This window comes from Oncorhynchus masou, unplaced genomic scaffold, assembly GCF_036934945.1.
Source record: "Oncorhynchus masou masou isolate Uvic2021 unplaced genomic scaffold, UVic_Omas_1.1 unplaced_scaffold_545, whole genome shotgun sequence".
Lineage (NCBI taxonomy): Eukaryota > Metazoa > Chordata > Actinopteri > Salmoniformes > Salmonidae > Oncorhynchus > Oncorhynchus masou.
This window is the reverse complement of record NW_027011865.1, coordinates 46319-73552: the sequence shown is the minus strand read 5'-3', so window position 1 is coordinate 73552 and position 27234 is coordinate 46319. Positions and strand designations below refer to the sequence as shown.

The 27234-nt window shown below is 47.7% G+C and overlaps 1 protein-coding gene across 1 annotated transcript in view; it reads left to right on the top strand.

The window, feature by feature from the left end:
* LOC135536016 (C-myc promoter-binding protein-like) overlaps positions 1 to 27234 on the top strand; it is a gene marked incomplete at its 3' end in the record, with an annotated part of 158165 nt that overhangs the window by 85254 nt on the left and 45677 nt on the right. The window contains exons 14-19 of the mRNA XM_064962411.1: positions 1963 to 1989; positions 12070 to 12203; positions 18674 to 18806; positions 21093 to 21299; positions 21919 to 22047; positions 24128 to 24272. Of these exons, the coding sequence (XP_064818483.1) occupies positions 1963 to 1989; positions 12070 to 12203; positions 18674 to 18806; positions 21093 to 21299; positions 21919 to 22047; positions 24128 to 24272 (775 nt within the window). The remainder of the gene's footprint in view (positions 1 to 1962; positions 1990 to 12069; positions 12204 to 18673; positions 18807 to 21092; positions 21300 to 21918; positions 22048 to 24127; positions 24273 to 27234) is intronic.

Below are 27234 nucleotides of genomic sequence, written 5' to 3'. Positions count from 1 at the left end.
TATTGTCATGCATGCTGAACAGAAATATAAACGCAACAATTTTAAAGATTTTACTGAGTTACAGGTCATATAAGGAAATCGGTCAACATCATCAGTACTGACTTACCACTCATGAATGTCGTAAATAAGTAGTGAAACACGTATTATTGAGTAGATTTTGTAAGATGGTGATGAATAGTAAGTTAGGTTATGGTGATCTACTGCCATCTGGTGGCGACCAGAAACAATTGCATAATAGGAACTGTTGCAAATTGATGGTCCTTAAAAATAAATATTAGTGCTTGTAAATAAAAGTACTTGAAAGTCTTTGAATTTGACTTGTCACTGTCTGTACGAACCCAGCGTTTCGTGTGCTTTGATTTGGACTCATACTCCAACCCTCCCGTGCTCCAATTTGCTTAATCAGAGCACTGTAGTATGCATTTTGGGAAATACCTTGTGAGTAATTTAATTACTTGTGTTACTGCTTGGCTGGAGCCAAAGCCTGCACCCACACTGACCCATTGTGGATAAGATTGCACACCCCTGATTAACATCTAGCTGGTTTTCTTCCTGTAGCCTCTCCTAGTCCAATCAGCCCTTTAACCACAGTACTGTCTGGTTATTTCCTTTAACCATGGTACTGTCTGCTGTCTGGTTATTTCCTTTAACCGCGGTACTGTCTGCTGTCTGGTTATTTCCTTTAACCATGGTACCTGCTGTTGTCTGGTTATTTCCTTTAACCACGGTACTGTCTGGTTATTTCCTTTAACCACGGTACTGTCTGGTTATTTCCTTTAAACACGGTACTGTCTGCTGTCTGGTTATTTCCTTTAATCATGGTACTGTCTGGTTATTTCCTTTAACCACGATACTGTCTGGTTATGTCCTTTAACCACGGTACTGTCTGGTTATTTCCTTTAATCATCGTACTGTCTGGTTATTTCCTTTAACCACGGTACTGTCTGGTTATTTCCTTTAACCATGGTACCTGCTGCTGTCTGGTTATTTCCTTTAACCATGGTACTGTCTGGTTATTTCCTTTAACCACGGTACTGTCTGGTTACTTCCTTTAACCACGGTACTGTCTGCTGTCTGGTTATTTCCTTTAATCATGGTACTGTCTGGTTATTTCCTTTAACCACGATACTGTCTGGTTATGTCCTTTAACCACGGTACTGTCTGGTTATGTCCTTTAACCACGGTACTGTCTGGTTATTTCCTTTAATCATCGTACTGTCTGGTTATTTCCTTTAACCACGGTACTGTCTGGTTATTTCCTTTAACCATGGTACCTGCTGCTGTCTGGTTATTTCCTTTAACCATGGTACTGTCTGGTTATTTCCTTTAACCACGGTACTGTCTGGTTACTTCCTTTAACCACGGTACTGTCTGCTGTCTGGTTATTTCCTTTAATCATGGTACTGTCTGGTTATTTCCTTTAACCACGATACTGTCTGGTTATGTCCTTTAACCACGGTACTGTCTGGTTATGTCCTTTAACCACGGTACTGTCTGGTTATTTCCTTTAATCATCGTACTGTCTGGTTATTTCCTTTAACCACGGTACTGTCTGGTTATTTCCTTTAACCATGGTACCTGCTGCTGTCTGGTTATTTCCTTTAACCATGGTACTGTCTGGTTATTTCCTTTAACCACGGTACTGTCTGGTTACTTCCTTTAACCACGGTACTGTCTGCTGTCTGGTTATTTCCTTTAATCATGGTACTGTCTGGTTATTTCCTTCAACCACGGTACTGTCTGGTTATGTCCTTTAACCACGGTACTGTCTGGTTATTTCCTTTAACCATGGTAGTGTCTGGTTATTTCCTTTAACCACGGTACTGTCTGGTTATTTCCTTTAACCACGGTACTGTCTGGTTATTTCCCATCAGTCCTGCTCTCCTCCAACTGTCTCTAACTCAACATGCTCTCTTCTCTCCTCTTGTTCCCCCTCTCCTCTCTGCCTCCCTGTTCATGCAGCTCTACAGTGCAGACAAAGGAGGCAAGGTGAGTGTGACTGTGTCCACCCTCACACTCTACCACCCTGACATCCTACCACCCTGACATCCTACCACCCTGACAACCTGACATCCTACCACCCTCACACTGTACCACCCTGACAACCTGACATCCTACCACCCTAACAACCTGACATCCTCACACTCTACCACCCTGACATCCTACCACCCTGACATCCTACCACCCTCACACTCTACCACCCTGACATCCTACCACCCTCACACCCTACCACCCTGACATCCTACCACCCTCACACCCTACCACCCTCACACTCTACCACCCTGACATCCTACCACCCTACCACCCTGACATCCTACCACCCTGACAACCTGACATCCTACCACCCTAACAACCTGACATCCTCACACTCTACCACCCTGACATCCTACCACCCTGACATCCTACCACCCTCACACTCTACCACCCTGACATCCTACCACCCTCACACCCTACCACCCTGACATCCTACCACCCTCACACCCTACCACCCTCACACTCTACCACCCTGACATCCTACCACCCTCACACTCTACCACCCTGACATCCTACCACCCTACCACCCTGACATCCTACCACCCTCACACTCTACCACCCTGACATCCTACCACCCTAACAACCTGACATCCTACCACCCTAACAACCTGACATCCTACCACCCTCACACTCTTCCACCCTGACATCCTAACACCCTTACATCCTACCACCCTCACACTCTACCACCCTGACATCCTACCACCCTCACACTCTACCACCCTGACATCCTACCACCCTACCACCCTTACATCCTACCACCCTCACACTCTACCACCCTGACATCCTACCACCCTAACACCCTTACATCCTACCACCCTCACACTCTACCACCCTGACATCCTACCACCCTAACAAACTGACATCCTACCACCCTAACACCCTTACATCCTACCACCCTCACACTCTACCACCCTGACATCCTACCACCCTCACACTGTACCACCCTGACATCCTACCACCCTCACACTGTACCACCCTGACATCCTACCACCCTCACACTGTACCACCCTGACATCCTACCACCCTCACACTGTACCACCCTGACATCCTACCACCCTCACACTCTACCACCCTGACATCCTACCACCCTCACACTGTACCACCCTGACATCCTACCACCCTCACACTGTACCACCCTGACATCCTACCACCCTCACACTCTACCACCCTGACATCCTACCACCCTCACACTCTACCACCCTGACATCCTACCACCCTAACACCCTGACATCCTACCACCCTCACACTGTACCACCCTGACATCCTACCACCCTCACACTCTACCACCCTGACATCCTACCACCCTCACACTCTACCACCCTGACATCCTACCACCCTCACACTCTACCACCCTGACATCCTACCACCCTAACACCCTGACATCCTACCACCCTCACACTTAACCCCCTGACATCCTACCACCCTCACACTGTACCACCCTGACATCCTACCACCCTCACACTGTACCACCCTGACATCCTACCACCCTCACACCCTACCACCCTGACATCCTACCACCCTCATACTGTACCACCCTGACATCCTACCACCCTCACACTGTACCACCCTGACATCCTACCACCCTCACACTGTACCACCCTCACACTCTACCACCCTGACATCCTACCACCCTCACACACTACCACCCTGACATCCTACCACCCTAACAACCTGACATCCTACCACCCTCACAACCTGACGTCCTACCACCCTCATACTGTACCACCCTGACATCCTACCACCCTCACACTGTACCACCCTGAGAGGACAGTCCACCTCTGTCTCTGTCTCTGCTACCTTCCCTTCTGTAGTAAAACACAGGACAGTCCACCTCTCTGTCTCTGTCTCTGCTACCTTCCCTTCTGTAGTTAAACACAGGACAGTCCACCTCTCTGTCTCTGTCTCTGTTACCTTCCCTTCTGTAGTAAAACACAGGACAGTCCACCTCTCTGTCTCTGTCTCTGTTACCTTCCCTTCTGTAGTAAAACACAGGACAGTCCACCTCTCTGTCTCTGTCTCTGTTACCTTCCCTTCTGTAGTAAAACACAGGACAGTCCACCTCTCTGTCTCTGTCTCTGCTACCTTCCCTTCTGTAGTAAAACACAGGACAGTCCACCTCTCTGTCTCTGTCTCTGCTTCCTTCCCTTCTGTAGTAAAACACAGGACAGTCCACCTCTCTGTCTCTGTCTCTGCTACCTTCCCTTCTGTAGTAAAACACAGGACAGTCCACCTCTCTGTCTCTGTCTCTGCTACCTTCCCTTCTGTAGTAAAACACAGGACAGTCCACCTCTCTGTCTCTGTCTCTGTTACCTTCCCTTCTGTAGTAAAACACAGGACAGTCCACCTCTCTGTCTCTGTCTCTGTTACCTTCCCTTCTGTAGTAAAACACAGGACAGTCCACCTCTCTGTCTCTGTCTCTGTTACCTTCCCTTCTGTAGTAAAACACAGGACAGTCCACCTCTCTGTCTCTGTCTCTGCTACCTTCCCTTCTGTAGTAAAACACAGGACAGTCCACCTCTCTGTCTCTCTCTGTTACCTTCCCTTCTGTATTAAAACACAGGACAGTCCACCTCTCTGTCTCTGTTACCTTCCCTTCTGTAGTAAAACACAGGACAGTCCACCTCTCTGTCTCTGTTACCTTCCCTTCTGTAGTAAAACACAGGACAGTCCACCTCTCTGTCTCTGTTACCTTCCCTTCAGTAGTAAAACACAGGACAGTCCACCTCTCTGTCTCTGTTACCTTCCCTTCTGTAGTAAAACACAGGACAGTCCACCTCTCTGTCTCTGTCTCTGTTACCTTCCCTTCAGTAGTAAAACACAGGACAGTCCACCTCTCTGTCTCTGTTACCTTCCCTTCTGTAGTAAAACACAGGACAGTCCACCTCTCTGTCTCTGTTACCTTCCCTTCTGTAGTAAAACACAGGACAGTCCACCTCTCTGTCTCTGTCTCTGTTACCTTCCCTTCTGTAGTAAAACACAGGACAGTCCACCTCTCTGTCTCTGTCTCTGCTACCTTCCCTTCTGTAGTAAAACACAGGACAGTCCACCTCTCTGTCTCTGTCTCTGCTACCTTCCCTTCTGTAGTTAAACACAGGACAGTCCACCTCTCTGTCTCTGTCTCTGTTACCTTCCCTTCTGTAGTAAAACACAGGACAGTCCACCTCTCTGTCTCTGTCTCTGTTACCTTCCCTTCTGTAGTAAAACACAGGACAGTCCACCTCTCTGTCTCTGTCTCTGTTACCTTCCCTTCTGTAGTAAAACACAGGACAGTCCACCTCTCTGTCTCTGTCTCTGCTACCTTCCCTTCTGTAGTAAAACACAGGACAGTCCACCTCTCTGTCTCTGTCTCTGTTACCTTCCCTTCTGTAGTAAAACACAGGACAGTCCTCCTCTCTGTCTCTGTCTCTGTTACCTTCCCTTCTGTAGTAAAACACAGGACAGTCCACCTCTCTGTCTCTGTCTCTGCTACCTTCCCTCCTGTAGTAAAACACAGGACAGTCCACCTCTCTGTCTCTGTTACCTTCCCTTCTGTAGTAAAACACAGGACAGTCCACCTCTCTGTCTCTGTCTCTGCTACCTTCCCTTCTGTAGTAAAACACAGGACAGTCCACCTCTCTGTCTCTGTCTCTGTTACCTTCCCTTCTGTAGTAAAACACAGGACAGTCCACCTCTCTGTCTCTGTCTCTGTTACCTTCCCTTCTGTAGTAAAACACAGGACAGTCCACCTCTCTGTCTCTGTCTCTGTTACCTTCCCTTCTGTAGTAAAACACAGGACAGTCCACCTCTCTGTCTCTGCTACCTTCCCTTCTGTAGTAAAACACAGGACAGTCCACCTCTCTGTCTCTGTCTCTGTTACCTTCCCTTCTGTAGTAAAACACAGGACAGTCCACCTCTCTGTCTCTGTCTCTGCTACCTTCCCTTCTGTAGTAAAACACAGGACAGTCCACCTCTCTGTCTCTGTCTCTGTTACCTTCCCTTCAGTAGTAAAACACAGGACAGTCCACCTCTCTGTCTCTGTCTCTGCTACCTTCCCTTCTGTAGTAAAACACAGGACAGTCCACCTCTCTGTCTCTGTCTCTGTTACCTTCCCTTCTGTAGTAAAACACAGGACAGTCCACCTCTCTGTCTCTGCCTCTGTTACCTTCCCTTCAGTAGTAAAACACAGCGAGTCTCTCTACTCTGCATTACACCAAGTTTTTCGTTGTGGATCGTTGTATCCAGTTTGCTGCAGCAGCACTGGTGTCTGGTAGAAAACCCCTACTTTCATTCTCTAATGATTTCAGCCTTGAATTTTTCATGACTTGAGCTGAGAAGGGCTTTTTAGCAGCTCATTGATGTGTGAAAGGCCTGATGGTGGAGTTGATGTGGAGGTTTAGAGTTGATGTGGAGGTTTAGAGTTGATGTGGAGGTTTAGAGTTGATGTGGAGGTTTAAAGTTGATGTGGAGGTTTAAAGTTGATGTGGAGGTGTAGAGTACATGTGGAGGTGTAGAGTTGATGTGGAGGTGTAGAGTTGATGTGGAGGTGTAGAGTTGATGTGGAGGTGTAAAGTTGATGTGGAGGTTTAGAGTTGATGTGGATTTTTACAGTCGATGTGGAGGTTTAGAGTTGATGTGGAGGTTTACAGTTGATGTGGAGGTGTAGAGTTGATGTGGAGGTTTAGAGTTGATGTGGAGGTTTAGAGTTGATGTGGAGGTTTAGAGTTGTTGTGGAGGTTTAGAGTTGATGTGGAGGTTTAGAGTTGATGTGGAGGTTTAGAGTTGATGTGGAGGTTTACAGTTGATGTGGAGGTTTAGAGTTGATGTGGAGGTTTACAGTTGATGTGGAGGTTTACAGTTGATGTGGAGGTTTAGAGTTGATGTGAGGGTTTAGAGTTGATGTGAGGGTTTAGAGTTGATGTGGAGGTGTAGAGTTGATGTGGAGGTGTAGAGTTGATGTGGAGGTTTAGAGTTGATGTGGAGGTTTAGAGTTGATGTGGAGGTGTAGAGTTGATGTGGAGGTTTAGAGTTGATGTGGAGGTGTAAAGTTGATGTGGAGGTTTAGAGTTGATGTGGAGGTTTAGAGTTGATGTGGAGGTTTAGAGTTGATGTGGAGGTTTAGAGTTGATGTGGAGGTTGAGAGTTGATGTGGAGGTTTAGAGTTGATGTGGATGTGTAGAATTGATGTGGAGGTGTAGAGTTGATGTGGAGGTTTAGAGTTGATGTGGAGGTTTAGAGTTGATGTGGAGGTTTAGAGTTGATGTGGATGTGTAGAATTGATGTGGAGGTGTAGAGTTGATGTGGAGGTGTAGAGTTGATGTGGAGGTTTAGAGTTGATGTGGAGGTTTACAGTTGATGTGGAGGTGTAGAGTTGATGTGGAGGTTGAGAGTTGATGTGGAGGTTTAGAGTTGATGTGGAGGTTTAGAGTTGATGTGGAGGTTTAGAGTTGATGTGGAAGTTTAGAGTTGATGTGGAGGTGTAGAGTTGATGTGGAGGTGTAGAGTTGATGTGGAGGTGTAGAGTTGATGTGGAGGTGTAGAGTTGATGTGGAGGTGTAGAGTTGATGTGGAGGTTTAGAGTTGATGTGGAGGTTTAGAGTTGATGTGGAGGTGTAGAGTTGATGTGGAGGTTTAGAGTTGATGTGGAGGTTTAGAGTTGATGTGGAGGTTTAGAGTTGATGTGGAGGTGTAGAGTTGATGTGGAGGTGTAGAGTTGATGTGGAGGTTTAGAGTTGATGTGGAGGTTTAGAGTTGATGTGGAGGTTTAGAGTTGATGTGGAGGTTTAGAGTTGATGTGGAGGTTTAGAGTTGATGTGGAGGTTTAGAGTTGATGTGGAGGTGTAGAGTTGATGTGGAGGTTTAGAGTTGATGTGGAGGTTTAGAGTTGATGTGGAGGTGTAGAGTTGATGTGGAGGTGTGGAGGTGTAGAGTTGATGTGGAGGTGTAGAGTTGATGTGGAGGTTTAGAGTTGATGTGGAGGTTTAGAGTTGATGTGGAGGTGTAGAGTTGATGTGGAGGTGTAGAGTTGATGTGGAGGTGTAGAGTTGATGTGGAGGTTTAGAGTTGATGTGGAGGTTTAGAGTTGATGTGGAGGTTTAGAGTTGATGTGGAGGTTTACAGTTGACTCTTCTAAGGCGTATTTTCTTGTCTCACCCAGGGAGAGTCTGTGTACTGAATCCCTGATCCAATTATGTGGTCCATTTTCTGTTACTGTGTGTGTGTGTGTGTGTGTGTGTGTGTGTGTGTGTGTGTGTGTGTGTGTGTGTGTGTGTGTGTGTGTGTGTGTGTGTGTGTGTGTGTGTGGTGCGTGCGTGCGTGCGTGCGTGCGTGCGTGCGTGTAGTCCACTGTGTCTAGTAGGTTCAGTGGTTTGTGTTTTCCTGTCAGATCTCTCCCTCTACATCTGATGTAGTGAAACATGACATTCAGTAATCAGTATCTGAAGGGAGGGAGGGGGCAGGGAGGGAGGGAGAGAGGGGGCAGGGAGGGAGGTAGGAAGGGAGGGAGGGAGAGAGGAGGCAGGGAGGGAGGCAGGGAGGGAGGAAGGGAGAGAGGGGGCAGGGAGGGAGGCAGGAAGGGAGGGGGCAGGGAAGGAGGGAGGGAGGGGGCATAGAGGGAGGGAGGAAGGAGACAGTGAGGGAGGGGGCATGGAGGGAGGGAGGAAGGAGACAGGGAGGGAGGGGGGCATGGAGGGAGGGAGGAAGGAGACAGGGAGGGAGGGAGGGGGCAGGGAGGGAGGGGGCAGGGAGGCCCTCCCTCCTTCCTCGATTCATCCTTCTCTCCCTGCCTCCCTTCCTCGATTCATCCTTCTCTCCCTGCCTCCCTTCCTCGATTCATCCTTCTCTCCCTCCCTCCTCCCTCCCTTCCTCGATCCATCCCTCTCTCCCTAATCCTTAAGTATATCAGGTTAAGTCACCAGAAGGGCTTATCTCAATGACACCCTCACTGCACTGTGGTGTCCCTGAGAGGATTACACACACACACACACACACACACACACACACACACACACACACACACACACACACACACACACACACACACACACACACACACACACACACACTCTCTCTCCTCAGAGAGCTCCATGTCCAGATCAGCTGAACCCAATGTTCTGGACCAGAAACAGAGCAACACAGCCTCTCTCAGAGAGCTCCATGTCCAGATCAGCTGAACCCAATGTTCTGGACCAGAAACAGAGCAACACAGCCTCTCTCAGAGAGCTCCATGTTGAGATCAGCTGAACCCAATGTTCTGGACCAGAAACAGAGCAACACAGCCTCCCTCAGAGAGCTCCATGTCCAGATCAGCTGAACCCAATGTTCTGGACCAGAAACAGAGCAACACAGCCTCCCTCAGAGAGCTCCATGTCCAGATCAGCTGAACCCAATGTTCTGGACCAGAAACAGAGCAACACAGCCTCCCTCAGAGAGCTCCATGTTGAGATCAGCTGAACCCAATGTTCTGGACCAGAAACAGAGCAACACAGCCTCTCTCTGCAGTCCAGTGCTTTAGCTTTTGCATTTGTGTCTTTGTTTTGGACTTGTCTACTCCAACAGAGGAAGTGTAGCCTCTGGCATGGTTTTACATTATCACTGTCTCTGTTTTGGACTTGTCTACTCCAACAGAGGAAGTGTAGCCTCTGGCATGGTTTTACATCATCACTGTCTCTGTTTTGGACTTGTCTACTCCAACAGAGGAAGTGTAGCCTCTGGCATGGTTTTACATCATCACTGTCTCTGTTTTGGACTTGTCTACTCCAACAGAGGAAGTGTAGCCTCTGGCATGGTTTTACATCATCGCTGTCTCTTGGCTGTCTCTCTGGCTTGTGCTGCTCGAGTACAATACTAAACACTCAGACTGTAACGCACTGATCAACCAGACCTTAATCAGTTTATTTTAAAGTGTTTCTCAACATGGGAAAACATCTCATTTGAATTGTTTTAGTAATAGAGTGGTTTCCAGCAGTAGAGGAATGATTCCACATTAAATGAGACGTTTGACCCAGAAGAAGAAGAAGAGAACAGACAGACACTGTCGCTGTGTCAACAAACAATGTTTTAACGAAGCAAATAACACCTTAACGCCTCCGCCTCGTCCGTCTGCTCCCTCACTAAACACATCCTCACTCTTCTGCTGACCTTTAACAGCTTGAATTGACCTCTTTCACCACACAGCCCATGAGTTACTGACCCAGTTAACCTTAACTTTAACAGCTTTAATTGAGTCACTGGACCATTTTGGGGGGGGGGGTGAGTGAGCCCCCCCCTATTCACTTCAGTGACAGAAAGTGTACAGCACAAAGTGGAGTTTTATCTACTCACAGTTCATTTAACTTTAGAGCCTGACGTACACCATCTATGAGAGAGGGAGAGAGAGAGAGAGAGAGAGAGATCAACGACCAGGGACAAGCTACACACAGTGAAGGACTGTCTCCTAGGACAGGGACAAGCTACACACAGTGAAGGACTGTCTCCTAGGACAGAGACTAGCTACACACAGTGAAGGACTGTCTCCTAGGACAGGGACTAGCTACACACAGTGAATGACTGTCTCCTATGACAGAGACTAGCTACACACAGTGAAGAACTGTCTCCTAGGACAGGGACTAGCTACACACAGTGAAGGACTGTCTCCTAGGACAGAGACTAGCTACACACAGTGAAGGACTGTCTCCTAGGACAGGGACTAGCTACACACAGTGAAGGACTGTTTCCTAGGACAGGGACTAGCTACACACAGTGAAGGACTGTCTCCTAGGACAGGGACTAGCTACACACAGTGAAGGACTGTCTCCTAGGACAGGGACTAGCTACACACAGTGAAGGACTGTCTCCTAGGACAGGGACTAGCTACACACAGTGAAGGACTGTCTCCTAGTACAGGGACTAGCTACACACAGTGAAGGACTGTCTCCTAGGACAGAGACTAGCTACACACAGTGAAGGACTGTCTCCTAGGACAGGGACTAGCTACACACAGTGAAGGATTGTCTCCTAGGACAGGGACTAGCTACACACAGTGAAGGACTGTCTCCTAGGACAGGGACTAGCTACACACAGTGAAGGACTGTCTCCTAGTACAGGGACTAGCTACACACAGTGAAGGACTGTCTCCTAGGACAGGGACTAGCTACTCACAGTGAAGGACTGTCTCCTAGTACAGGGACTAGCTAGGACTGTCTCCTAGGACTGTCTCCTAGGATAGGGACTAGCTACACACAGTGAAGGACTGTCTCCTAGGACAGGGACTAGCTACACACAGTGAAGGACTCTCTCCTAGGACAGGGACTAGCTACACACAGTGAAGGACTGTCTCCTAGGATAGGGACTAGCTACACACAGTGAAGGACTGTCTCCTAGGACAGGGACTAGCTACACACAGTGAAGGACTGTCTCCTAGGACAGGGACTAGCTACACACAGTGAAGGACTGTCTCCTAGGATAGGGACTAGCTACACACAGTGAAGGACTGTCTCCTAGGACAGGGACTAGCTACACACAGTGAAGGACTGTCTCCTAGGACAGGGACTAGCTACACACAGTGAAGGACTGTCTCCTAGGACAGGGACTAGCTACACACAGTGAAGGACTGTCTCCTAGGACAGGGACTAGCTACACACAGTGAAGGACTGTCTCCTAGGACAGGGACTAGCTACACACAGTGAAGTGTCTCCTAGTACAGGGACTAGCTACACACAGTGAAGGACTGTCTCCTAGGACAGGGACTAGCTACACACAGTGAAGTGTCTCCTAGGACAGGGACTAGCTACACACAGTGAAGTGTCTCCTAGGACAGAGACTAGCTACACACAGTGAAGGACTGTCTCCTAGGACAGGGACTAGCTACACACAGTGAAGGACTGTCTCCTAGGACAGAGACTAGCTACACACAGTGAAGGACTGTCTCCTAGGACAGGGACTAGCTACACACAGTGAAGGACTGTCTCCTAGGACAGGGACTGACTAGTGGATACTCTGCATTGTTTGGTAGGCTGTTAATACAACCCTGAGGCCTAGTTCCCTTCCAGCACATGAACGTGTTCATGTCCCTCCCCTCAGGTGGACAGCGATAAGCCAGATGAGACCAGGCTGATAGAGATTGACGAATCACAGCGCAGCGAGCACACAGTCTTCATCACACCCCCTGAACTACCCCATCTGCCTGATGGAGAGGAGCACCCACTCTGCTACAGGTGCTGAACCCACTGTGTGTGTCTCTATGTGTTAGTGTGTTAACCCCAGTGTGTTCTGCCTCTCCCAGCTATGTGTTAGTGTGTTAACCCCAGTGTGTTCTGCCTCCCCCAGCTATGTGTTAGTGTGTTAACCCCAGTGTGTTCTGCCTCCCCAGCTATGTGTTAGTGTGTTAACCCCAGTGTGTTCTGCCTCCCCAGCTATGTGTTAGTGTGTTAACCCCAGTGTGTTCTGCCTCTCCCAGCTATGTGTTAGTGTGTTAACCCCAGTGTGTTCTACCTCCCCAGCTATGTGTTAGTGTGTTAACCCCAGTGTGTTCTGCCTCCCCCAGCTATGTGTTAACCCCAGTGTGTTCTACCTCCCCCAGCTATGTGTTAGTGTGTTAACCCCAGTGTGTTCTGCCTCCCCCAGCTATGTGTTAGTGTGTTAACCCCAGTGTGTTCTGCCTCCCCAGCTATGTGTTAGTGTGTTAACCCCAGTGTGTTCTGCCTCCCCCAGCTATGTGTTAGTGTGTTAACCCCAGTGTGTTCTGCCTCCCCAGCTATGTGTTAACCCCAGTGTGTTCTACCTCCCCAGCTATGTGTTAGTGTGTTAACCCCAGTGTGTTCTGCCTCCCCAGCTATGTGTTAACCCCAGTGTGTTCTACCCCCCAGCTATGTGTTAGTGTGTTAACCCCAGTGTGTTCTGCCTCCCCAGCTATGTGTTAACCCCAGTGTGTTCTACCTCCCCCAGCTATGTGTTAACCCCAGTGTGTTCTACCTCCCCCAGCTATGTGTTAGTGTGTTAACCCCAGTGTGTTCTGCCTCTCCCAGCTATGTGTTAGTGTGTTAACCCCAGTGTGTTCTGCCTCCCCCAGCTATGTGTTAGTGTGTTAACCCCAGTGTGTTCTACCTCCCCCAGCTATGTGTTAGTGTGTTAACCCCAGTGTGTTCTGCCTCCCCAGCTATGTGTTAGTGTGTTAACCCCAGTGTGTTCTGCCTCTCCCAGCTATGTGTTAGTGTGTTAACCCCAGTGTGTTCTACCTCCCCCAGCTATGTGTTAACCCCAGTGTGTTCTACCTCCCCAGCTATGTGTTAGTGTGTTAACCCCAGTGTGTTCTACCTCCCCCAGCTATGTGTTAACCCCAGTGTGTTCTACCTCCCCAGCTATGTGTTAGTGTGTTAACCCCAGTGTGTTCTGCCTCCCCCAGCTATGTGTTAGTGTGTTAACCCCAGTGTGTTCTGCCTCCCCCAGCTATGTGTTAGTGTGTTAACCCCAGTGTGTTCTACCTCCCCCAGCTATGTGTTAGTGTGTTAACCCCAGTGTGTTCTGCCTCCCCCAGCTATGTGTTAGTGTGTTAACCCCAGTGTGTTCTACCTCCCCCAGCTATGTGTTAACCCCAGTGTGTTCTGCCTCCCCAGCTATGTGTTAGTGTGTTAACCCCAGTGTGTTCTGCCTCCCCCAGATATGTGTTAGTGTGTTAACCCCAGTGTGTTCTACCTCCCCCAGCTATGTGTTAGTGTGTTAACCCCAGTGTGTTCTGCCTCCCCCAGCTATGTGTTAGTGTGTTAACCCCAGTGTGTTCTGCCTCCCCCAGATATGTGTTAGTGTGTTAACCCCAGTGTGTTCTACCTCCCCCAGCTATGTGTTAACCCCAGTGTGTTCTGCCTCCCCAGCTATGTGTTAGTGTGTTAACCCCAGTGTGTTCTGCCTCCCCCAGCTATGTGTTAACCCCAGTGTGTTCTGCCTCCCCCAGCTATGTGTTAGTGTGTTAACCCCAGTGTGTTCTGCCTCCCCCAGCTATGTGTTAGTGTGTTAACCCCAGTGTGTTCTACCTCCCCAGCTATGTGTTAGTGTGTTAACCCCAGTGTGTTCTGCCTCCCCAGCTATGTGTTAGTGTGTTAACCCCAGTGTGTTCTGCCTCCCCAGCTATGTGTTAGTGTGTTAACCCCAGTGTGTTCTGCCTCCCCCAGCTATGTGTTAGTGTGTTAACCCCAGTGTGTTCTACCTCCCCCAGCTATGTGTTAACCCCATTGTGTTCTACCTCTCCCAGCTATGTGTTAGTGTGTTAACCCCAGTGTGTTCTACCTCCCCCAGCTATGTGTTAGTGTGTTAACCCCAGTGTGTTCTGCCTCCCCCAGCTATGTGTTAGTGTGTTAACCCCAGTGTGTTCTGCCTCCCCCAGCTATGTGTTAACCCCAGTGTGTTCTGCCTCCCCCAGCTATGTGTTAGTGTGTTAACCCCAGTCTGTTCTGCCTCCCCCAGCTATGTGTTAGTGTGTTAACCCCAGTGTGTTCTGCCTCCCCCAGCTATGTGTTAACCCCAGTGTGTTCTACCTCCCACAGCTATGTGTTAGTGTGTTAACCCCAGTGTGTTCTGCCTCCCCCAGCTATGTGTTAACCCCAGTGTGTTCTGCCTCCCCAGCTATGTGTTAGTGTGTTAACCCCAGTGTGTTCTGCCTCCCCCAGCTATGTGTTAGTGTGTTAACCCCAGTGTGTTCTGCCTCCCCAGCTATGTGTTAGTGTGTTAACCCCAGTGTGTTCTACCTCCCCCAGCTATGTGTTAGTGTGTTAACCCCAGTGTGTTCTACCTCCCCCAGCTATGTGTTAGTGTGTTAACCCCAGTGTGTTCTACCTCCCCAGCTATGTGTTAGTGTGTTAACCCCAGTGTGTTCTACCTCCCCCAGCTATGTGTTAGTGTGTTAACCCCAGTGTGTTCTACCTCCCCAGCTATGTGTTAGTGTGTTAACCCCAGTGTGATCTGCCTCCCCCAGCTATGTGTTAGTGTGTTAACCCCAGTGTGTTCTACCTCCCCCAGCTATGTGTTAGTGTGTTAACCCCAGTGTGTTCTGCCTCTCCCAGCTATGTGTTAGTGTGTTAACCCCAGTGTGTTCTACCTCCCCCAGCTATGTGTTAACCCCAGTGTGTTCTACCTCCCCCAGCTATGTGTTAGTGTGTTAACCCCAGTGTGTTCTGCCTCCCCAGCTATGTGTTAGTGTGTTAATCCCAGTGTGTTCTGCCTCCCCCAGCTATGTGTTAGTGTGTTAACCCCAGTGTGTTCTACCTCCCCAGCTATGTGTTAGTGTGTTAACCCCAGTGTGTTCTGCCTCCCCCAGCTATGTGTTAACCCCAGTGTGTTCTGCCTCTCCCAGCTATGTGTTAGTGTGTTAACCCCAGTGTGTTCTGCCTCCCCCAGCTATGTGTTAGTGTGTTAACCCCAGTGTGTTCTACCTCCCCCAGCTATGTGTTAGTGTGTTAACCCCAGTGTGTTCTGCCTCCCCAGCTATGTGTTAGTGTGTTAACCCCAGTGTGTTCTACCTCCCCAGCTATGTGTTAGTGTGTTAACCCCAGTGTGTTCTGCCTCCCCAGCCCAGTGTGTTTTGCCTCCCCCAGTGTTAGTGTGTTAACCCCAGTGTGTTTTGCCTCCCCCAGCTATGTGTTAGTGTGTTAACCCCAGTGTGTTCTACCTCCCCCAGCTATGTGTTAGTGTGTTAACCCCAGTGTGTTCTACCTCCCCAGCTATGTGTTAGTGTGTTAACCCCAGTGTGTTCTGCCTCCCCAGCTATGTGTTAGTGTGTTAACCCCAGTGTGTTCTGCCTCCCCCAGCTATGTGTTAGTGTGTTAACCCCAGTGTGTTCTGCCTCCCCCAGCTATGTGTTAGTGTGTTAACCCCAGTGTGTTCTGCCTCCCCAGCTATGTGTTAGTGTGTTAACCCCAGTGTGTTCTGCCTCCCCCAGCTATGTGTTAGTGTGTTAACCCCAGTGTGTTCTGCCTCCCCCAGCTATGTGTTAGATTGTTAACCCCAGTGTGTTCTACCTCCCCAGCTATGTGTTAGTGTGTTAACCCCAGTGTGTTCTACCTCCCCAGCTATGTGTTAGTGTGTTAACCCCAGTGTGTTCTGCCTCCCCCAGCTATGTGTTAGTGTGTTAACCCCAGTGTGTTCTGCCTCCCCAGCTATGTGTTAGTGTGTTAACCCCAGTGTGTTCTGCCTCCCCCAGCTATGTGTTAGTGTGTTAACCCCAGTGTGTTCTACCTCCCCCAGCTATGTGTTAGTGTGTTAACCCCAGTGTGTTCTGCCTCTCCCAGCTATGTGTTAGTGTGTTAACCCCAGTGTGTTCTGCCTCCCCAGCTATGTGTTAGTGTGTTAACCCCAGTGTGTTCTGCCTCTCCCAGCTATGTGTTAGTGTGTTAACCCCAGTGTGTTCTGCCTCCCCCAGCTATGTGTTAGTGTGTTAACCCCAGTGTGTTCTGCCTCTCCCAGCTATGTGTTAGTGTGTTAACCCCAGTGTGTTCTGCCTCCCCCAGCTATGTGTTAACCCCAGTGTGTTCTACCTCCCCCAGCTATGTGTTAACCCCAGTGTGTTCTGCCTCCCCCAGCTATGTGTTAGTGTGTTAACCCCAGTGTGTTCTGCCTCCCCCAGCTATGTGTTAGTGTGTTAACCCCAGTGTGTTCTGCCTCCCCCAGCTATGTGTTAACCCCAGTGTGTTCTACCTCCCCAGCTATGTGTTAGTGTGTTAACCCCAGTGTGTTCTACCTCCCCAGCTATGTGTTAGTGTGTTAACCCCAGTGTGTTCTACCTCCCCCAGCTATGTGTTAGTGTGTTAACCCCAGTGTGTTCTACCTCCCCCAGATATGTGTTAGTGTGTTAACCCCAGTGTGTTCTGCCTCCCCCAGCTATGTGTTAGTGTGTTAACCCCAGTGTGTTCTACCTCCCCCAGATATGTGTTAGTGTGTTAACCCCAGTGTGTTCTGCCTCTCCCAGCTATGTGTTAGTGTGTTAACCCCAGTGTGTTCTGCCTCCCCCAGCTATGTGTTAGTGTGTTAACCCCAGTGTGTTCTGCCTCTCCCAGCTATGTGTTAGTGTGTTAACCCCAGTGTGTTCTACCTCCCCCAGCTATGTGTTAGTGTGTTAACCCCAGTGTGTTCTGCCTCCCCCAGCTATGTGTTTACCCCAGTGTGTTCTACCTCCCCAGCTATGTGTTAGTGTGTTAACCCCAGTGTGTTCTACCTCCCCCAGCTATGTGTTAACCCCAGTGTGTTCTACCTCCCCCAGCTATGTGTTAGTGTGTTAACCCCAGTGTGTTCTACCTCCCCAGCTATGTGTTAACCCCAGTGTGTTCTACCTCCCCCAGCTATGTGTTAGTGTGTTAACCCCAGTGTGTTCTACCTCCCCAGCTATGTGTTAACCCCAGTGTGTTCTACCTCCCCCAGCTATGTGTTAACCCCAGTGTGTTCTGCCTCCCCCAGCTATGTGTTAGTGTGTTAACCCCAGTGTGTTCTACCTCCCCAGCTATGTGTTAGTGTGTTAACCCCAGTGTGTTCTACCTCCCCAGCTATGTGTTAGTGTGTTAACCCCAGTGTGTTCTACCTCCCCCAGCTATGTGTTAGTGTGTTAACCCCAGTGTGTTCTACCTCCCCAGCTATGTGTTAGTGTGTTAACCCCAGTGTGTTCTGCCTCCCCAGCTATGTGTTAGTGTGTTAACCCCAGTGTGTTCTACCTCCCCCAGCTATGTGTTAGTGTGTTAACCCCAGTGTGTTCTACCTCCCCCAGCTATGTGTTAGTGTGTTAACCCCAGTGTGTTCTGCCTCCCCCAGCTATGTGTTAGTGTGTTAACCCCAGTGTGTTCTACCTCCCCCAGCTATGTGTTAACCCCAGTGTGTTCTGCCTCCCCCAGCTATGTGTTAGTGTGTTAACCCCAGTGTGTTCTGCCTCCCCCAGCTATGTGTTAACCCCAGTGTGTTCTACCTCCCCCAGCTATGTGTTAACCCCAGTGTGTTCTGCCTCCCCCAGCTATGTGTTAGTGTGTTAACCCCAGTGTGTTCTGCCTCCCCCAGCTATGTGTTAGTGTGTTAACCCCAGTGTGTTCTGCCTCTCCCAGCTATGTGTTAGTGTGTTAACCCCAGTGTGTTCTGCCTCTCCCAGCTATGTGTTAGTGTGTTAACCCCAGTGTGTTCTACCTCCCCAGCTATGTGTTAGTGTGTTAACCCCAGTGTGTTCTACCTCCCCCAGCTATGTGTTAGTGTGTTAACCCCAGTGTGTTCTACCTCCCCCAGCTATGTGTTAGTGTGTTAACCCCAGTGTGTTCTGCCTCCCCAGCTATGTGTTAGTGTGTTAACCCCAGTGTGTTCTGCCTCTCCCAGCTATGTGTTAGTGTGTTAACCCCAGTGTGTTCTGCCTCTCCCAGCTATGTGTTAGTGTGTTAACCCCAGTGTGTTCTGCCTCTCCCAGCTATGTGTTAGTGTGTTAACCCCAGTGTGTTCTGCCTCTCCCAGCTATGTGTTAGTGTGTTAACCCCAGTGTGTTCTGCCTCCCCCAGCTATGTGTTAGTGTGTTAACCCCAGTGTGTTCTGCCTCCCCCAGCTATGTGTTAGTGTGTTAACCCCAGTGTGTTCTGCCTCTCCCAGCTATGTGTTAGTGTGTTAACCCCAGTGTGTTCTGCCTCCCCCAGCTATGTGTTAGTGTGTTAACCCCAGTGTGTTCTACCTCCCCCAGCTATGCAGGTTTCCCGGTGTTGAGTCTTGATCTGTTTGACCCCATGGAAGGCCTCCGACCCCCTGCCTCTCGGCTGGCTGCCCGACAGAGCTGCCCAACTAGCCCTGCACCCATGTTCAGACGCACCAAACAGGTCAACACACACACACACACACACACACACACACACACACACACACACACACACACACACAATACACACATTCTTTATCATTTAATGCCACTGATTGGCCAGAGAGTCTCCTCCCCTGATGTCTCAGGTCTGACTACTGGAAGTCCAATAAGGAGAATGAAACTCCTCAGTGTTTTGTCTGTCCAGACAAAGTGGTGTTTAATATCAATTCAATTCAAGGGGCTTTATTGTCAGGGGAAACATTGCCAAAGCAAGTGATGTAGATAATAAACAAAAGTGAAATAAACAATAACAATTAACAGTAAACATTACACTCACAGAAGTTTCAAAAGAATAAAGACATTACAAATTTCATATTATATGTCTATATACAGTGTTGTAACGATGTGCTAATAGTTAAAGTACAAAAGGGAAAATAAATTAACATAAATATGGGTTGTATTTACAATGGTGTTTGTTCTTCACTGTTCACTGGTTGCCCTTTTCTTGTGGCAACAGGTCACACATCTTGCTGCTTTGATGGCACATTGTGGTATTTCACCCAGTAGATATGGGAGTTTATCAAAATTGGGTTTGTTATTCAAATTCTTCATGGATCATTGTAATCTGAGGGAAATATGTGTCTCTAATATGGTCATACATTGGGCAGGAGGTTAGAAAGTGCATCTCAGTTTCCACCTCATTTTGTGGGCAGTGAGCACATAGCCTGTCTTCTCTTGAGAGCCAGGTCTGCCTACGGCGACCTTTCTCAATAGCAAGGCTATGCTCACTTGACCCTCCCAACCCTTCTCCCCCCCGACACCTCCAGGAGATCAAGTTGTCTCCCGTCGTGGTAATTTCCTGTATTACTAAATGATGAGAGTTACAAACCACACACCAGTCAGAGTTATACTTAAACTTCATCTTTAATAATAATATGAGCTTCACCATAGCCCTGTGACTCTCAGATCAATTCCGTGTCTATAAATGCATTCTGAGAGTGTCAACATAATGGCAACTGAGATCTTTTATAGCAAAGATCCACCCCTCTCAACTTACATGACAAACCACAGAGCTCAGGAACTCTTCACAAAGGGCCTTTTACTTTAAAAAAAAAAGAGTATCCCATAGCCGGATAGCATTAGCTATAAATTATTGTTCAGTTTGGTCTCTTAGACGAGGTTCTACTTCTCGTTCTTGGTACTTCATAGTACCAAAACATTACCTCATCCATTGGCTTATATCAGTTGTCAATTCTAGATACTCCCATCTCAAATACACCCCCTGCTGGACAAGCTCACTGAGGGGAGCGAGCCTCTAGGTCATATACTAGGTCAAGATGAAGGCAACATCAGAAGGGACATACAATGGTTCCAGACACTGCCGTACTCCTCCCCCCAATGGGAAAAGGAGGGAGTGACTGGAGTACAGACATTGTGGAGCCCTTCACATGGTTTAGGAATAGTTACAGACACATTCAAATATGAAGGCAATCCTGACCTCTCCCCACTCTGGGCTCCAAGTGACCAAGCCCTAGCTGAGAAGGGATACATGCAACTGCCAACACTATAGTCCAAAGGGAAACATTCTAATGACAAGTATCTCACAAGCATATTATGAAAATAAAACATCTTATCTATGTTACCCAACTTATTCTGATTCATCCCCAACCGTCTCCAGACCTGTTGTTGAATATGTCTCTGTCTCCATTGACCCTCCCAAACCTTCTCCCCTCTGACCCCTCCAGGAGATCAAGTTGTCTCTGTTGTTGAATATGTCTCTGTCTCCATTGACCCTCCCAAACCTTCTCCCCTCTGACCCCTCCAGGAGATCAAGTTGTCTCTGTTGTTGAATATTTCTCTGTCTCCATTGACCCTCCCAACCCTTCTCCCCTCTGACCCCTCCAGGAGATCAAGTTGTCTCTGTTGTTGAATATGTCTCTGTCTACATTGACCCTCCCAAACCTTCTCCCCTCTGACCCCTCCAGGAGATCAAGTTGTCTCTGTTGTTGAATATGTCTCTGTCTCCATTGACCCTCCCAACCCTTCTCCCCTCTGACCCCTCCAGGAGATCAAGTTGTCTCTGTTGTTGAATATGTCTCTGTCTCCATTGACCCTCCCAAACCTTCTCCCCTCTGACCCCTCCAGGAGATCAAGTTGTCTCTGTTGTTGAATATGTCTCTGTCTACATTGACCCTCCCAAACCTTCTCCCCTCTGACCCCTCCAGGAGATCAAGTTGTCTCTGTTGTTGAATATGTCTCTGTCTCCATTGACCCTCCCAAACCTTCTCCCCTCTGACCCCTCCAGGAGATCAAGTTGTCTCAGAAGTTAGCCAAGAGGTACTCTTCCATCCCTCAGATGTGGTCCAAGTGTCTGCTGTGCCACTGCTACGGCCTGTGGTTCATCTGTCTGCCGTCCTACGTCAAGGTGTGCCACTCCAAGGTGCGGGCGCTGCGCACCGCCTACGACGTCCTCAGGAAGATGCAGGACAAGAAACTACAGCCTCCCGACGAGGTACGGTGGTAGTTTATCCCCGAGTATTGAATATGTAGACCTACCGCCTAAAGCTCTCTGTCTCACTGTCTCTCTCTGTCTCTCTCTCTCACTCTCTCTGTCTCTCTCTCTCTCTCTCTCTCTCTCTCTGTGTCTCTCTCTCTCTGTCTATGTCTCTCTCTGTCTCTCTCTGTCTCTCTGTCTCTCTCTCTCTCTCTCTCTGTCCCTCTCTATCTATTCCTCTCTCTCTCTCTGTCTCACTCTCTCTCTCTGTCTCACTCTCTCTCTCTGTCTCTGTCTCTCTCTCTCTCTCTGTCTCACTCTCTCTCGCGGTCTCACTCTCTCTCTCTCTGTCTCACTCTCTCTCTCTCTCTCTCTCTCTCTCTGTCTCACTCTCTCTGTCTCTGTCTCACTCTCTCTCTCTCTGTCTCTCTGTCTCTCTCTCTCTCTCTGTCTTACTCTCTCTCTCTGTCTCTCTCTCTATTTCTCTGTCTCTCTCTATTTCTCTGTCTCTCTCTCTCTCTCTCTCTCTCTCTCTATTACAGAGTTCTAGTATTGTGTATCTCTTCTGCTCTAGCTATGCTACAGGGTGTTGTCATGGTAACATTTAGACATTTATCTAACCCTGTTTCCTGTCCAGGTCTGTTACAGGGTCTTGATGCAGCTGTGTGGTCAGTACGGCCAGCCAGTCCTGGCGGTCAGAGTTCTGTTTGAGATGAAGAAGGCTGGAGTCCAACCCAACGCCATCACCTATGGCTACTACAACAAGGTACGGTTCCTGCAGCTGACTTTTTCTTATGGCAGCACAATGTGCCAAATGGTGACATGTCTATGACATATTTTTCTGTCCTGTGTGAAACCTGCAAGGATCCTGGAGAGGAGGTTTAGTTGAGTCTTGTAACTATCTTGTACATATCTATAAGTATATACAGTGGGGCAAAAAAGTATTTAGTCAACCACCAATTGTGCAAGTTCTCCCACTTAAAAATATGAGGGAGGCCTGTAATTTTCATCATAGGTACACTTCAACTATGACAGACAAAATGAGAAAAAAAATACAGAAAATCACATTGTAGGATTTTTTATGAATTTATTTGCAAATTATGGTGGAAAATAAGTATTTGGTCACCTACAAACAAGCAAGATTTCTGGCTCTCACAGACCTACAGACCTTCTTCTTTAAGAGGCTACTCTGTCCTCCACTCGTTACCTGTATTAATGGCACCTGTTTGAACTTGTTATCAGTATAAAAGACACCTGTCAACAACCTCAAACAGTCACACTCCAAACTCCACTATGGCAAAGACCAAAGAGCTGTCAAAGGACACCAGAAACAAAATTGTAGACCTGCACCAGGCTGGGAAGACTGTATAAGTTGGGGTGGCAGGTAGCTTCGTGGTTTGAGCGTCGGGCCAGTAACCAAAATGTTGCCTGATCGAATCCCCGATCTGACAAGATAAAAATATATTTTAATGTACCTACCGCCGTCCCCTGAGGACTGGGTTGAGAAACCCTGTTTCACCAACACGAGAACAAGATATTATAATGTATCTTCCTGTCAGGTACAGTGTCTTCCTGTCAGGTTGTACAGTGTCTTCCTGTCAGGTTGTACAGTGTCTTTCTGTCAGGTTGTACAGTGTCTTTCTGTCAGGTTGTACAGTGTCTTCCTGTCAGGTTGTACAGTGTCTTTCTGTCAGGTTGTACAGTGTCTTCCTGTCAGGTTGTACAGTGTCTTCCTGTCAGGTTGTACAGTGTCTTTCTGTCAGGTTGTACAGTGTCTTCCTGTCAGGTTGTACAGTGTCTTCCTGTCAGGTTGTACAGTGTCTTCCTGTCAGGTTGTACAGTGTCTTCCTGTCAGGTTGTACAGTGTCTTCCTGTCAGGTTGTACAGTTCCTTCCTGTCAGGTTGTACAGTGTCTTCCTGTCAGGTTGTACAGTGTCTTCCTGTCAGTGTCTTCCTGTCAGGTTGTACAGTGTCTTCCTGTCAGGTTGTACAGTACCTTCCTGTCAGGTTGTACAGTGTCTTCCTACCAGGAAGTATTACCACCAGTATTACCACCAGTATTACCACCAGTATTACCACCAGTATTACCAGGAGTTTTACCACCAGTGTTACCAGGAGTTTTACCACCAGTGTTACTAGGATGGACAGCAACTCTGGCTACTGTCATTTATATAAGAGCTTTTGTTGTTGGCCTGCTGTTTGGAACTACAATGACTTTCTGTCTGTATATTTGTCTGTGTGTCTGTATGTGTGTGTGAGTTTGTAAGGACGTGTAGCCTATATCTGTGTGTGTGTGTGTGTGTGTGTGTGTGTGTGTGTGTGTGTGTGTGTGTGTGTGTGTGTGTGTGTGTGTGTGTGTGTGTGTGTGTGTGTGTGTGTGTGTGTGTGTGTGTGTGTGTGTGTGTGTGTGTGTGTGTGTGTAAAGACGTGTAGCCTATATCAGTGAGTTCATAATTATGCTTCTTTCTCCATCCACTCCTCCTCCTCTCCTGTCCCCCTCCTCCTCTCCTCCCCCTTCTCCTCCTCCCCCTCCCCTCCTCCTCTCCTCCCCCTCATCCTCTCCCCCTCCCCTGATCCTCTTCCTCCTCTCCTCCCCCTCCTCCTGTTCTCCACTTCTCCCCCTCCCCCTCTACTCCTCCCCTCCCCCTCTCCTCCTCCCCATCCACCTCTCCTCTTCCTCTCCCCCCTCCTCCCTCCCCTCCCCCTCCTCCCCCTCCTCCTCTCCTCTCCCCCTCCTCCTCTCCCCCTCCTCCTCCTCTCCTCCCCTCCTCCCTCCCCCCTCCTCCTCTCCCCCTCCTCTCCTCCTCTCTCCCTCTCCCCCTCCTCCTCCTCTCCTCCTCTTCCAGGCGGTGTTAGAGTCTACCTGGCCCTCCAGTACCAGAGGAGGTTACTTCATGTGGATGAAGCTGAGGAACGTGGTTATGGGTGTGGCTCAGTTCAGACAGGCGCTACGCAAACAGCAGCCTCCATCCACTCAGAGCCCTCTGTCAGGTAACCATGACGATGCACCTCGCTCCTTCTCTCAGAGTGCCGGGGTTAGGCTGTGATTGTAAAGTGCTGTGAACTTAACACGCTGTGATGTTATTGTGAGGTTGCTGATTTGTCTAACAGAAAGAATGTCTTTATGAAATGTGTTGGTTTGGATCTGATGCTAAGTGTCAGTGTAATAGTGGACCTATAAAACACTGTAGTCCTAGTGACCTATAAAACACTGTAGTCCTCTAGTGACCTATGAAACACTGTAGTCCTCTAGTGACCTATAAAACACTGTAGTCCTAGTGACCTATAAAACACTGTAGTCCTAGTGACCTATAAAACACTGTAGTCCTAGTGACCTATAAAACACTGTAGTCCTCTAGTGACCTATAAAACCCTGTAGTCCTAGTGACCTATAAAACACTGTAGTCCTAGTGACCTATAAAACACTGTAGTCCTCTAGTGATCTATAAAACACTGTAGTCCTAGTGACCTATAAAACACTGTAGTCCTAGTGACCTATAAAACACTGTAGTCCTAGTGACCTATAAAACACTGTAGTCCTAGTGACCTATAAAACACTGTAGTCCTCTAGTGACCTATAAAACACTGTAGTCCTCTAGTGACCTATAAAACACTGTAGTCCTAGTGACCTATAAAACACTGTAGTCCTCTAGTGACTTATAAAACACTGTAGTCCTCTAGTGACCTATAAAACACTGTAGTCCTCTAGTGACCTATAAAACACTGTAGTCCTCTAGTGACCTATAAAACACTGTAGTCCTCTAGTGACCTATAAAACACTGTAGTCCTCTAGTGACCTATAAAACACTGTAGTCCTCTAGTGACCTATAAAACACTGTAGTCCTAGTGACCTATAAAACACTGTAGTCCTAGTGACCTGTAAAACACTGTAGTCCTCTAGTGACCTATAAAACACTGTAGTCCTAGTGACCTATAAAACACTGTTGTCCTCTAGTGACCTATAAAACACTGTAGTCCTCTAGTGACCTATAAAACACTGTAGTCCTAGTGACCTATAAAACACTGTAGTCCTAGTGACCTATAAAACACTGTAGTCCTAGTGACCTATAAAACACTACCTAGTCCTCTAGTGACCTATAAAACACTGTAGTCCTCTAGTGACCTATAAAACACTGTAGTCCTAGTGACCTATAAAACACTGTAGTCCTAGTGACCTATAAAACACTGTAGTCCTAGTGACCTATAAAACACTGTAGTCCTCTAGTGAACTATAAAACACTGTAGTCCTCTAGTGACCTATAAAACACTGTACCTAGTGAAATAAAACACTGTAGTCCTCTAGTGACCTATAAAACACTGTAGTCCTCTAGTGACCTATAAAACACTGTAGTCCTCTAGTGACCTATAAAACACTGTAGTCCTAGTGACCTATAAAACACTGTAGTCCTAGTGACCTATAAAACACTGTAGTCCTAGTGACCTATAAAACACTGTAGTCCTCTAGTGACCTATAAAACCCTGTAGTCCTAGTGACCTATAAAACACTGTAGTCCTAGTGACCTATAAAACACTGTAGTCCTCTAGTGATCTATAAAACACTGTAGTCCTAGTGACCTATAAAACACTGTAGTCCTAGTGACCTATAAAACACTGTAGTCCTAGTGACCTATAAAACACTGTAGTCCTAGTGACCTATAAAACACTGTAGTCCTCTAGTGACCTATAAAACACTGTAGTCCTAGTGACCTATAAAACACTGTAGTCCTCTAGTGACTTATAAAACACTGTAGTCCTCTAGTGACCTATAAAACACTGTAGTCCTCTAGTGACCTATAAAACACTGTAGTCCTCTAGTGACCTATAAAACACTGTAGTCCTCTAGTGACCTATAAAACACTGTAGTCCTCTAGTGACCTATAAAACACTGTAGTCCTCTAGTGACCTATAAAACACTGTAGTCCTAGTGACCTATAAAACACTGTAGTCCTAGTGACCTGTAAAACACTGTAGTCCTCTAGTGACCTATAAAACACTGTAGTCCTAGTGACCTATAAAACACTGTTGTCCTCTAGTGACCTATAAAACACTGTAGTCCTCTAGTGACCTATAAAACACTGTAGTCCTAGTGACCTATAAAACACTGTAGTCCTAGTGACCTATAAAACACTGTAGTCCTAGTGACCTATAAAACACTATAGTCCTCTAGTGACCTATAAAACACTGTAGTCCTCTAGTGACCTATAAAACACTGTAGTCCTAGTGACCTATAAAACACTGTAGTCCTAGTGACCTATAAAACACTGTAGTCCTAGTGACCTATAAAACACTATAGTCCTCTAGTGACCTATAAAACACTGTAGTCCTCTAGTGACCTATAAAACACTGTAGTCCTAGTGACCTATAAAACACTGTAGTCCTAGTGACCTATAAAACACTGTAGTCCTCTAGTGAACTATAAAACACTGTAGTCCTCTAGTGACCTATAAAACACTGTAGTCCTCTAGTGACCTATAAAACACTGTAGTCCTCTAGTGACCTATAAAACACTGTAGTCCTCTAGTGACCTATAAAACACTGTAGTCCTAGTGACCTATAAAACACTGTATTCCTAGTGACCTGTAAAACACTGTAGTCCTCTAGTGACCTATAAAACACTGTAGTCCTAGTGACCTATAAAACACTGTTGTCCTCTAGTGACCTATAAAACACTGTAGTCCTCTAGTGACCTATAAAACACTGTAGTCCTAGTGACCTATAAAACACTAGTCCTCTAGTGACCTATAAAACACTGTAGTCCTCTAGTGACCTATAAAACACTGTAGTCCTCTAGTGACCTATAAAACACTGTAGTCCTAGTGACCTATAAAACACTGTAGTCCTACTGACCTATAAAACACTGTAGTCCTAGTGACCTATAAAACACTAGTCCTCTAGTGACCTATAAAACACTGTAGTCCTAGTGACCTATAAAACACTGTAGTCCTAGTGACCT